General features: G+C 39.5%; 1 protein-coding gene across 18 annotated transcripts in view; it reads left to right on the top strand.

The window, feature by feature from the left end:
- The first annotated feature begins 1321 nt into the window (after nt 1-1321).
- LOC309884532 (potassium voltage-gated channel subfamily KQT member 1-like) overlaps nt 1322-11613 on the top strand; it is a 527319-nt gene continuing 517027 nt past the window's right edge. For all 18 annotated transcript variants that reach the window (XR_014318640.1, XM_082773603.1, XM_082773607.1 and 15 more), the window contains exons 1-2: nt 1322-1457; nt 3096-3667. Coding sequence is in view for 17 of the 18 variants with exons in the window: in XM_082773603.1 (XP_082629729.1) it covers nt 3285-3667 (383 nt within the window). In the remaining variant the exon portion in view is untranslated. The remainder of the gene's footprint in view (nt 1458-3095; nt 3668-11613) is intronic.

Below are 11613 nucleotides of genomic sequence, written 5' to 3'. Positions count from 1 at the left end.
TTTCTGTTTTTTTTTTTTTTTTTTTTTTTTTCCCAATAAAATATTTTCATTTCAAACAGAGAAAAAATCTACATAACTGAAGGAGTCAATCTTGATTTCTTACAACAATTCCATCATGGAAATGAGGAATTTACAGAACTGTTAGATACTAATCTGGGACAAGCAGTTATCCTTGGAGACTATCTACTAAAATAATAATTATTGCCAACATGCATAAAAGGTAATTTTTTTAATTTACCTCAGTTCATCCCTTATATTATAAAATGCTACAATATATTTTAATTGTCAAGTGTTTCAGAGTGAATGGAAGCCCAGTGTCACCTTTGGCCGTCCTTCTGATATCATAGTATACAAGTCTTGATAATTTATATTCAGCATGTCCTTGCAATGAAAAATATTGGTATTCATAGTGCACATTACGTGGATTGAAAACTGTCCTATGGCTGATTGCTCTTCTTAACATATTTGCTAGAAAGGTGTTTATCTGGAGTTCAGAAAGGAAAAGTGCAGAGAGAACTGTTAAAAACTAAACACGAAATCATTTTCTTTTGACTAGTCAAAAAATAAAAGTCAGATGTCCCATTTTCTTTTTTTTTTTTTGTTTTTTGTTTTTTTCAGTGATTTCAGACCAGCTGCTCATATGTTGAGTTTCCACATTTGCATTAAAGCTGTAAATGTATTCTACTTTTCCCTCAGAATAAACAGATTTTAAACCATAAAATATCCAAGTTGTGTATTGGTTATGTTGGTTGGTTGATTTGTTTGTTTTCAGATTTTTTTTTTTTCCCCTGCACACTTTGATTAATTATTTCCAACTTGAACAGTTATATTCAGGAGAGGTCAGAGGTTAGACTAGGTAATAGTTTTTGCATTTAGGAAATTACCATCAGGAAAAGTTAATACAGCAGAGAAGTTATTAATTGATGGAAAACATTTCAAGGAGGAACCATGAGCAAAAACCTAGTGGAGGATTTCTCAGGCTCCAACTGGGTATCAGTCCTTTTCAATGGCCCACTGGTACTATCTGGAATATTATATTCTGGTGCTGCAGAGCCTCCTGCTAGCTTGAACCAACACCAAATTCAAATTGTAAAAGGTGTGAAGTAAAGAAATGCTAATATTAACTAGTTGCCATTAAGTGTATGCAGATAAGAAATGGAGTGGGCAAGATGATCCTCAGTAAAATTAAGTTGTTGCTTGTGATTGCTGGTTTTGACAACAGGAAGAAGCACAAATAAATTGTCAGAAGTGTCGTACAGTTCTTTCTTTGCCTTTTCCAAGAGCAGCCATATACGGCAGATAAAAGGGAGGGACCCTGCATTAGTCAGGGTGGGACTTGATAAGCCATGAGGCAGAGTCAGGCAGCAGCTCTGCCTGCACCTATCCAGAGAATCTGCCATATGGAGCTGAAGGAACAGCAAAGAAAAGGAATAGAGGGACACACAACAGGAGAGTAGGTACTGTTGCCTTTTTTTTTTTTTTTTTTTTTTTTTTTTTTTTCTCCCCTGTGCTTTATTTCTGATTTTGTGGGATCCCCTGTTGTGATTAAGCAGGCTAGCAAATGTGTTTTAGGCAGTTTTGTTTGCAATAGCTGGGTAGCCAGTAGCTAAGGCTGCATTGGCAAGTGCTGGTAACTTGTTAAGGTAGCCTCAGCACCATAAAACAAATGACACAGAGGGAGTGAACTTCTGACAGATGTTATTTTCTTGCTTTAGGTCAGCTTGGCTGAGGGGCTTTGTGGTTTTGCTTTATTGTTTATTTCCTACAGTTTTTCATTGTTAACAGATGAGGGAAAGGAAGCATTTCTCTATCTGCTGTAGGATTAATGTAGAAGCACATCAGTCCATTTTACCATTACCGGTGTTAAGAAATGAGCACATTGTAACAACCCCAGTACCCCATGTAAAATTTTTATAGAGTAATTTAAGAGGACTTGTTTCTATGTACTTCAGTGGAAGTTTATCTGTTATGCAAGAGGATGTTTAAGCAACAGAAAATAACCCTAATTTAAAACGAGGGGACAAAGGAAACTTTTCTCTCTCCCTCAGTTTTGATGAGGCTAAATAACTCAAAGTATGGGTGTGAGTCTCTTCTGATGGCAGAGCAGTCAGATGCAACCCCTAGGTATAGGGGCTTTAGGTTGTGGATGACACAGTACATTACAATATTACATTACAAACATAATTTTGACATTAGCATCAGCAGTACCTGGTGCTTTGAAGTTAAAAGTATCTTTCATTATACCTATAATATTTTTAAAACTTTCATAACATTTTCATTTTACTGAAGCATTTTGAATATGGAAACTTTTCATGGTTGTGTGTAAGAAACGAGGCAATACAAATACTGACACTTCAGAGAGAGCTGCTCTCAGTCTGTCAAAAAGATTAATATTGCTGCTCATATCTGTATATTAGCAGCAATCTAGGTCTGTCCCATGACCAATATATACTGAACTATAAGAGAATTATTTTCTGCTCTATTGTCTCAAGAAAATACCTAGAGAATAGCAAAGCTGGCAGCAAACTTTAAATGGCTTGAAGAAAATCAAGAGACATCTTTGATCTTTTCCCTTGTAACAATATTAACTTCCCAATGATATTTAACATTAATGGCATATTCCTGTTTACATGTGAGGAAAAATTGTATCTGAGTACAGTGGATTGCAAGATCAGCTCTCATGAGGGGATTGAAATAATTTATTTTATTCTTAAAATCTTTCTGTAACATTGGCTTTCTAGGTAAGATATCTTGCTATGTAGGTGCTGAAGTTCAAAACCTCCATCTAGTGTGCTTCAGGCAACAGTAATTTTATAAATGCTGGGAAAATATCACAGTTCCATGTCTAAACAGGACAATTCAAGATCCGCTCAGCTTAAAATAATATCATGGGATCAGTTCTCAAGACAACTCTGCTGCAGTTTGTGATGTTGCAGCATTTTAATAGTTTTAAGATTTTTCCTTTAAAAATGTAACTTTGATTCTTAATTTTCTTTTTCTCTCAAAAAATCTTTATCTCTTTCCTTTTCTAGCCCATTACATCTGGTCCCTAGCACATGTAGTTTGTCTAATAAGTTGTCCTTATTTAATTTCAGAGGTTCTCAGTGACAGCTGGTGACAGGCTGACAGCTCACACTCTCGTGTCACAGAGAAGCTCCATGATAAAAGCAGAAAGTCACCTTATCAGCTGCTGGAGAACGCCCTGGGTAGGGAGGACATACAATACCTTCTTCTATGATTTTAAATATTGATCAGGGTTAGTAATACCTGCGCGTTGCTACAGAATGTCCTGTGATAATGGAGAAACCATTGGGCACTCAATGTACAAGCTCTGTGGACAGATCCAAGGCTCCACTTCCCAGTTTAGTAGTCTGAATGGAAATAGGAAATCTGCAACCTTGCTGAAAGTCAGGGGGAGCTCAAGCAACACGCAGTACTCTTCGGTGGCGCTGGGTCCAGATGCCCCAGTGAATAATGGATCTGGAATTCCCTGTAACCCCAAGGAAGGCATGAAGGCTTCAGTCGTGACAGCAAGTGAAGTCCACAGGGCCTGTACAGCAAAGTGTTTCCACAGCCGTTACTCAACTAAAACTAGTACACAGGGAAATGTCTACAACTTCCTGGAGAGGCCCAGTGGATGGAAGTGTTTTATCTATCACTTTACTGTGTAAGTACCTAGATTTTTATGCAATCTTTGGTTTCAGAAAAATTTGAAACTGTCCCCTTGATTAGCTAGAAGACACAGTACGTTAGCTCCAAGGCTGAAAACTGTAGTTCTATGAATAATCCCATTGAAAGTGGGAAAGGAAAAGTCAGTTTCACAAACAAACAGCCACTACATCCACTAACATTTCCAAAGGAGCAGTGTCTATTCTTGATATCTGTCTTCAAAGATGTACACTGAATCTGTGCTAATTCAGAGATGAAGTCTGATATGCTCATGGCAGCACTTACTGCTGCCTTAGCTACTTCACATGGTTCTAGCTTCAGATACTTCAGTTTTTAGCATGTGATATGATCAGACCTATCACATTTTTATGTGCGTTTAGCTCATGCTGAGGTGCCAAAACACATAATCTGTTGGTCAAACATCTAATCACAACATTACTATTTTAAATTAATTTACAGGTGTGAACATGTATTGAGTAGAAATTTAGCAAAAAGTTTTTCATTATACCAAGTACATAGTACATGCAAGGAGAACACTAAGGTTCCTATTAACCATTGTGAAGCAGCAGTTAACAAATTATTACAGCTACTACCTTTTTCTCTAAGCTGCTTATGTTGTCTGTTTAGCAAGACCTCAAGTACTATTTTGAATGTTACTAAACAGTAATGATAATTTATCATCTTTGCTGTAGAAAGGGTCCAGTCATGCTCTCACTGAGTCAAGCAAAAGTTTCACTGGCTACAGTGAATGCAAAATGTGCCAGAAGTCCTTGCTTTTCTTAATTAGTAATTATATGTCCTGAAGAAATACGGAGTGTTGAAATTATTCTATTCATTCCAGATATACTTTTCTATGGCCTGACTGCATTTTGGAAAAAAAACATCAGTTATTGCAATCAGAAACTACTCAGAGAAAGATACAGTAATTTTAAAAGTGACTTTTAATGCTTCTATTTGGTGTAAAATGGATGGTCCTGCCAATATTTGTTTCCTTTCATACCTTTGGCTTTTTTAAAATGGTGTTTTGATTCATTAAATGTTATTCAAGGAATAGGCTTATACTATGCAATTATTCCTAGGGCTTAAACAGGTGCAGTTTCTGTAGATTTGAATATGTCATGATTTAAGCCTATTTCAGGTTAGGGTTTATTAACCTTATTAAAATGTCAATTGTGTCATCTTCTGCATTACTTTTATCTCAGACTAAAGATGACCTTTAATAGGTACTTATACTCTGCAAGGGACATTTAAACCCTAAACAAACAGAAAACTACACAAACACACACACAAACACCAACATCTCATCAATCCATACTGGAAAACTGGAAAAAATGTTGCTATTTTTAGCAGATTTTCAGTTTTATATTTTAAAAAGTATAAGGGCCGGAGGGCAGACCCGGGATACTACAGGCCTGTCAGTTTGACCTCAGTGCCAGGGAAGCTCACGGAGCAGATCCTCCTGAGTCATCATGCAGCACTTGCAGGGCAAGCAGGCGATCAGGCCTAGTCAGCATGGGTTTATGAAAGGCAGATCCTGCTTGACAAACCTGATCTCCTTCTATGACAAAGTGACGCGCTGGGTGGATGAGGGAAAGGCTGTGGATGTGCTCTACCTTGACTTCAGCAAGACTTTTGACACCGTCTCCCACAGCATTCTCCTCAAGAAACTGGCTGCTCTTGACTTGGACTGGCGCATGCTTCATTGGGTTAGAAACTGGCTGGATAGCCGGGCCCAAAGAGTCGTGGTAAATGGAGTCAAGTCCAGTTGGAGGCCAGTCACTAGTGGCGTTCCCCAGGGCTCGGTACTGGGGCCGGTCCTCTTTAATATCTTCATCAATGATCTGGACAAGGGCATTGAGTGCACCCTCAGTAAGTTTGCAGATGACACCAAGTTAGGTGCGTGTGTCGATCTGCTCGAGGGTAGGAAGGCTCTGCAGGAGGATCTGGATAGGCTGCACCGATGGGCTGAGGCCAACTGCATGAAGTTCAACAAGGCCAAGTGCAGGGTCCTGCACCTGGGGCGCAATAACCCCAAGCAGAGCTACAGGCTGGGAGAGGAATGGTTGGAGAGCTGCCTGGCAGAGAAGGACCTGGGAGTGATGGTGGATAGTCGGCTGAATATGAGCCAGCAGTGTGCTCAGGTGGCCAAGAAGGCCAACGGCATCCTGGCTTGTATCAGAAATAGTGTGACCAGCAGGGCTAGGGAGGTGATCGTCCTCCTGTACTCAGCTCAGGTGAGGCCACACCTCGAGTACTGTGTTCAGTTTTGGGCCCCTCGCTACAAGAAGGACATCGAGGTGCTTGAGCGGGTGCAGAGAAGAGCGACGAAGCTGGTGAGGGGCCTGGAGAACAAGTCCTACGAGGAGCGGCTGAGGGAGCTGGGCTTGTTCAGCCTGGAGAAGAGGAGGCTCAGGGGCGACCTTATCGCTCTCTATAGGTACCTCAAGGGAGGCTGTAGTGAGGTGGGGGTTGGTCTGTTCTCCCACGTGCCTGGTGACAGGACGAGGGGGAATGGGCTTAAGTTGCGCCAGGGGAGTTTTAGGTTAGATGTTAGGAAGAACTTCTTTACTGAAAGGGTCATGAGGCATTGGAACAGGCTGCCCAGGGAAGTGGTGGAGTCACCATCCCTGGAAGTTTTCAAAAGACGTTTAGATGTAGAGCTTAGGGATATGGTTTAGTGGGGACTGCTAGCGTTAGGTCAGAGGTTGGACTCGATGATCTTGAGGTCTCTTCCAACCTAGAAATTCTGTGATTCTGTGAACTTAAATGAAAGAATATGTAAATTGACTCTGTTCTGAAAAGCTTTTCCTTCAGGATTGCTTAAAAGGAAAAAAAATAACCAACATTTTGTCTTAAGTATCTTTGTCCTAATAATTATCCCAATAACTACATGGTATGTTCATTTATATAACAAGTTTCTGTTTTGGAAAGAACAGATATAACATTAAATGTCATCAAACATTTTTAAAGCAATAAAGTGCTGATCTAAAATACAATTAACTTTGTAATGAGAACAAGATGTAACATTTTTAAAAAATGTTTCCTCTGTTATATCTGTGGTTTTGTTGCAATTCATGTAGATTCACTCTTATGATGACAATGACTATTTTATAACAACTCCAATCTTCCAACTATGTAGTTGAAATGTGTGTAGCCTGGGGGAGCAACAGTGTCCCTTAATTGTTCTTTTGTCCTTCATATGCCAGAAGGACTCAATAACTCAAGTACAAACCTATGCATAGTTTGTGTCCAGGCAGGGCTGGAATCTGTTCTGATCAGGAGCCAGTTCTGCTACAAAGAACCTAACTTTTATGAAAACAGGCAAAGAGAGGGAAGAGCAAGTGCTCTAGGAAGTGATGCTCCTTCTGTGTTCTGAAATTACCAAAATAATCTCATCTTTCTCAAGATAATGCTTGTTAGAAAATGAAAGTATTTTTGCCTAATTAAATCTGAAATTAGTGTTATTTTAGTGGAGTTATTCCAGGCTAAAATCATTGTTTGAAAACAAAATGATTCATAGATTGAATGGGTTTTCTTGAGAATTCCCCCTTCCAATCCTGTAAATCTTCTCACTTGGGTGATTTTCAGCTTTACAGGAAATACTGTGAAATACTGAGTTTCTGAAAACATGAAGAACAAGGTAGAGGATCACAATGACAAGTTAGAAAGAGGCAAGGGCTTCAGAAACAGCTGTGACATGCAAAAGCAATACATTGATCCTAACCAACCTGTTCTTGCTGCCAAGTAAGACCCTTAAGGTATTAGATATCAATATATGTTAGAGTACAGCTGTTTGCCATATGGTCCTCATTCCAGAAAAAGAAGTGCATACCTGGCTTGCATTTGATTTCTAAGCTCAACTATCACTTGTTTAAATCACAGCCTCATGTGAAGATACCAGAGTAGAACCATCATATTTTATCTTTTGAACAAAAAGTGCAATATGTAATTTTCTTATTCTTATGTATTGGTGATAAGTTATGCATGGTAATGAAGTTACTTGGCAAGTCCACACATTTAAATCATTTAACTGTAAGTGGAGCCTTATTCATGTGATGCATTTACTTTTCTGAAACATATATACTTATATATAATTACAAATGGAATGGCAAATGGTTCAATGATATTTTAGAATATGGTGGTTATTTTTTGTGTGTGTGTTTTGTTCACATACATGTGAAGAGTGTAAAGGGATGAGACCAGACAGTTTTCCTGTTTAATAAGATTACTGACCATGGTTTAGATAACAGATAGCAATGATCATAAACCAAAAACAGATTCCAATGTATATGATTAAAGTGCTAGTGCATAATTGTGATTGGAGAATGTTTCCAAGCCTTTGGAGGCCACCTTTCCATAGACAAGGCCACCTTGGCCATAGACAAGGGGTGGAGATGGTCTGGCTCCTCTGCCATGTTTATAGAGGCATAGAACAAGTAGCAGGAGGTGCAACTCAGGCCTTTTGAAGTAAAAGGTGTACTATATGTGCAGCCATATGCATTCATACACATAAGTGGTGACTGAAGGGAAGAGAACCGTATGGTTTCACTTGTATTCAGGGAGAAAAAGTAAAGGTTTCCTTTCATATGTTAATTTCTTCTGAATGTGAGTGACAGAGGACATCTTGTGTCAGCCTAAGGCTATGTCTGCATCAGTGTGCAGCCCTGTGCTGCACAGCTGCACCTACTTAGGCCCCAGGAAGAAAACAACCAAGCTTGCACAAATGTGTACTGAGGCTAACTGCTCCTGTATTTTGGCAAGCAAGGTGGATCCACAGTACCTTTTCCCTTCAGATCTGCCCTGTTCTTTTCACTCACTGCAGTCCAACTCCCTTGCATTATCTTTCCATTTCTCTAGAACATCCTGAGGCATGATTTTCAGCTGCTGTTGCCTGGCTAACCAAACTTTGTAGATAAAAGCCAGAAGCTTAGAGGGAACCTGGGTGTGTAGCTCTTTGAGAAGCGAAGAAACAGAACAAATTGCTATGCTGAGTCTGATGAAACAGGGATAGATGAGAACCTGAGACAGAGATAGAAGCCTAAGTTTGATTGTCATAGAAATTGAGACTGGTGCCAGTGATGCTGAAACTGAAGGAAAATGGGTAAAGAGCAGGCTAGCTCAAGAACAAAGAGAAGCATACTTAGGTGGGAAGGACAGACAAGGTCTAGCAGCTTTTGGAGATCAGAAAGCTGGCCAGGCACAAGGTGCTGGGATTGTGGGACAGCTGAAACTCACAGAGAGGCACTGGGAGGAAGAAGGGGTAGGAGACGACAGCTGGAAGCAAGGGGAAAGAGGGAGCATGGAATTCAAGACAGGAGAAGGAACCTTTCACCCATAGGCAATTGGTTTGAATCTCATCCAAGTCAATAGTGAAGAAGAAGTAATGACTGCAGGGAGATACAAAAGGAGCTGTTGGTCTTTTTCCAGTTCTTAGCAAACGGATGTCAGCATCACTGCTGGAGTTAGCACAGCTGGAAGACTTGCTGGCAGTCAGTAGAGAAACCGCAGGCTGGTTGAAAACGGAGGCAAGTCTAAGGCAAGAGGGAGGCCCATGAGAGGGACTCTTAAAATGTGTTCTCAGGCCTGCCACTTTCTAGTCGTGTTACACTGCAAAAATTTGAGAACTTGCAGCTGTTCAAGGTTATTTTGTGCTGGTTTCACCACTTGTTAAATGAGTGTTAGACCTTGTTCTCATTTAAAAGCTAGACCAATCTTTATATCCCATAGCTTCCTGTGGGATGGGGTGAGCTGATCTAACAGCCCATTGCTAACCAACCACCTCTGGTTCTGCTTCCCTCATTTGCCTCAGCTATTCAGCTTGCTCCTTGCCATTCAAATGTATCTGTCCTTGGCTATCCTTGGAGCACTGAGACAGTTCAGCTTGTTATGCCAGAAGAAACCTAGTCCAGTAGCAAAAAGAGGATGGCCTTCTCTCAGGTTAGTTATACACATTCAGCATCTCTAAGTACTGTCCACTCTTGTTCTCTTAGTGCTCCTAGAGGGCCATAGTCACCTGTTAAATAAAACTGTACAAAATAATTGCAAAGTAACACACTGAAAGTCACCTGGCAAGTACTGCAGACCACCTGGTTTGACTGCAAAACACTTGACAAATGCAGACTTTGCATAGCAACAAACCCTGTACTCCAGGTTTTCTTAAGATTTATGGGAGGAAGACTCCAAATAGTGACTCAGAGAGGATAATGGCTATTGTTTTGAATCGCTCATCTGGGATGCTATCTTTCACTCAACTTATTGCATGGGAAAGATAAGGAAAATGTCCTTCCTAGGGTATGGTTTCAAAGATGGTGTAATAGGTTACCATTACCACCAGGGGAAGGTTTCCTCTCTCACTTTCCCTTCTCCCCCGGCCACACACTTCTGCCACAATGCATGCTGTTTCTGCCACTTTTTGTAGCCCTCCTAAGCTAAGTCAACTCACTGAAATCACTGAAATTCAGTAATTTCACTAAGTGAAATCATGAATTAGTTTGCTAAGTGAACTCACTAATTCAGCAAAAGAATGGGTAGTTTTTGATACCTTAAGAAGCTAGAGCATCTCGACAAAGGGTTTAACTAGTGCTGGAGCAGGTCCTAATCAGTTGGCCAAAACTGCAATGGGATGAATGAGAGCTGTCCTTTTTGTCACCAGAGAATGATGATGTTGGCTCAGTTGCATATGAAAACAAGCCCTAAGTTTGCTTTGTTACACCTCTCCTCCTTCGTACTGACTCCCATAGCTTCTTCGTTGAGAGGCAGGTATGTGTACACATATGCACATTCCTGGCATTTTGTTGAAAAGAACGGAAATAAGGAATGACTGTTGAGTAACTTAAAAATGAATGGTCCTTACAAATATATTAAAATGTTGTATAATTTATAACTTTGGGAGGAGGGAACAGAAGAACAAGAACATATTTGAAAAAATTTGGCTGACTTGCTAAGAGTTTTTTCATGTGATAGAGGTACTATGTAAGGAAATCTTCAGCATGCATAGCACAAAGAATTGAGAATTCAAGAGAACTAAGATCACTGGGGCAAAATAAAAAATGAAATTTTCTCTTACTTTTTTTTTTTTTTTTAATTTTTCTCATCTTCTTCATGTAAGAAACACTGCAGTCATGTTCTGTTAATGCAAAGGAACTACCACTGATGCAAAGAGCCACCATTCTGTTTGATGTTCTGTTTTTGTTTGTCCTACAGCTGCTGATGTAAAGAACATTAAAAGGCAAAAATATGAATCTAGTTCTTTTTAATAATGCTGGGGTGCTTGTGCACCTTTTTGTTTGTTTGTTTGTTTGTTTTGTTTTTTGGTTCTTCAGGTATAACAGCTCTCAGAGAAACTGAATATATTTAGCAAGTAAGTTAGCATAGTGTTCTGTCTTTATCAGTAAATGAAACCTATAGCCTGCTATTTATATCTGTTTATCTCAAAGGGACTGTCAAATTCCCATCTCTGTCCTTCCCACAATTATCTCTAGAATGCAAGCAGATATTTTGCTTTTTCCAATGATGTGATTGTAATATGACCAACATTAGCAACAGCTAAAGTTCAGAGTAATTATAAGCATATGATTGCTTTCAAGATTTTGGTTTTGACCTTGATGTCAAAGCTTAGGTCTGGACACGATGTGCTTTCATAAGCGTAAGTTAGACCTTTTTATTATTATTGGATTCAGGATGTTTTTGACAGCATAACTGTTATTTATTTGGATATTTTACACAGAAATTGAACTGACAAGTTTTCCAGTTTAGAACTCCTCCAGCTACTACTTTTCATCTATACACCATTTGCCTTGTGGCATTAAGACGATATCTTGTCTATGACAATAAACCTCAGGTACCAAAAGTTGCACAGAATTAAAGAGAAGAAATTAAAGAACTATTAATTTTATTAAAGTGACATGTTCCTCTTACTGCTTAGGGTTGCCTGTTCAACTGGAT

The sequence above is a fragment of the Aythya marila genome, assembly GCF_965140915.1.
Source record: "Aythya marila genome assembly, chromosome: 1".
Lineage (NCBI taxonomy): Eukaryota > Metazoa > Chordata > Aves > Anseriformes > Anatidae > Aythya > Aythya marila.
The sequence above is the reverse complement of the archived record's forward strand: the minus strand, read 5'-3'. Positions and strand labels throughout refer to the sequence as shown.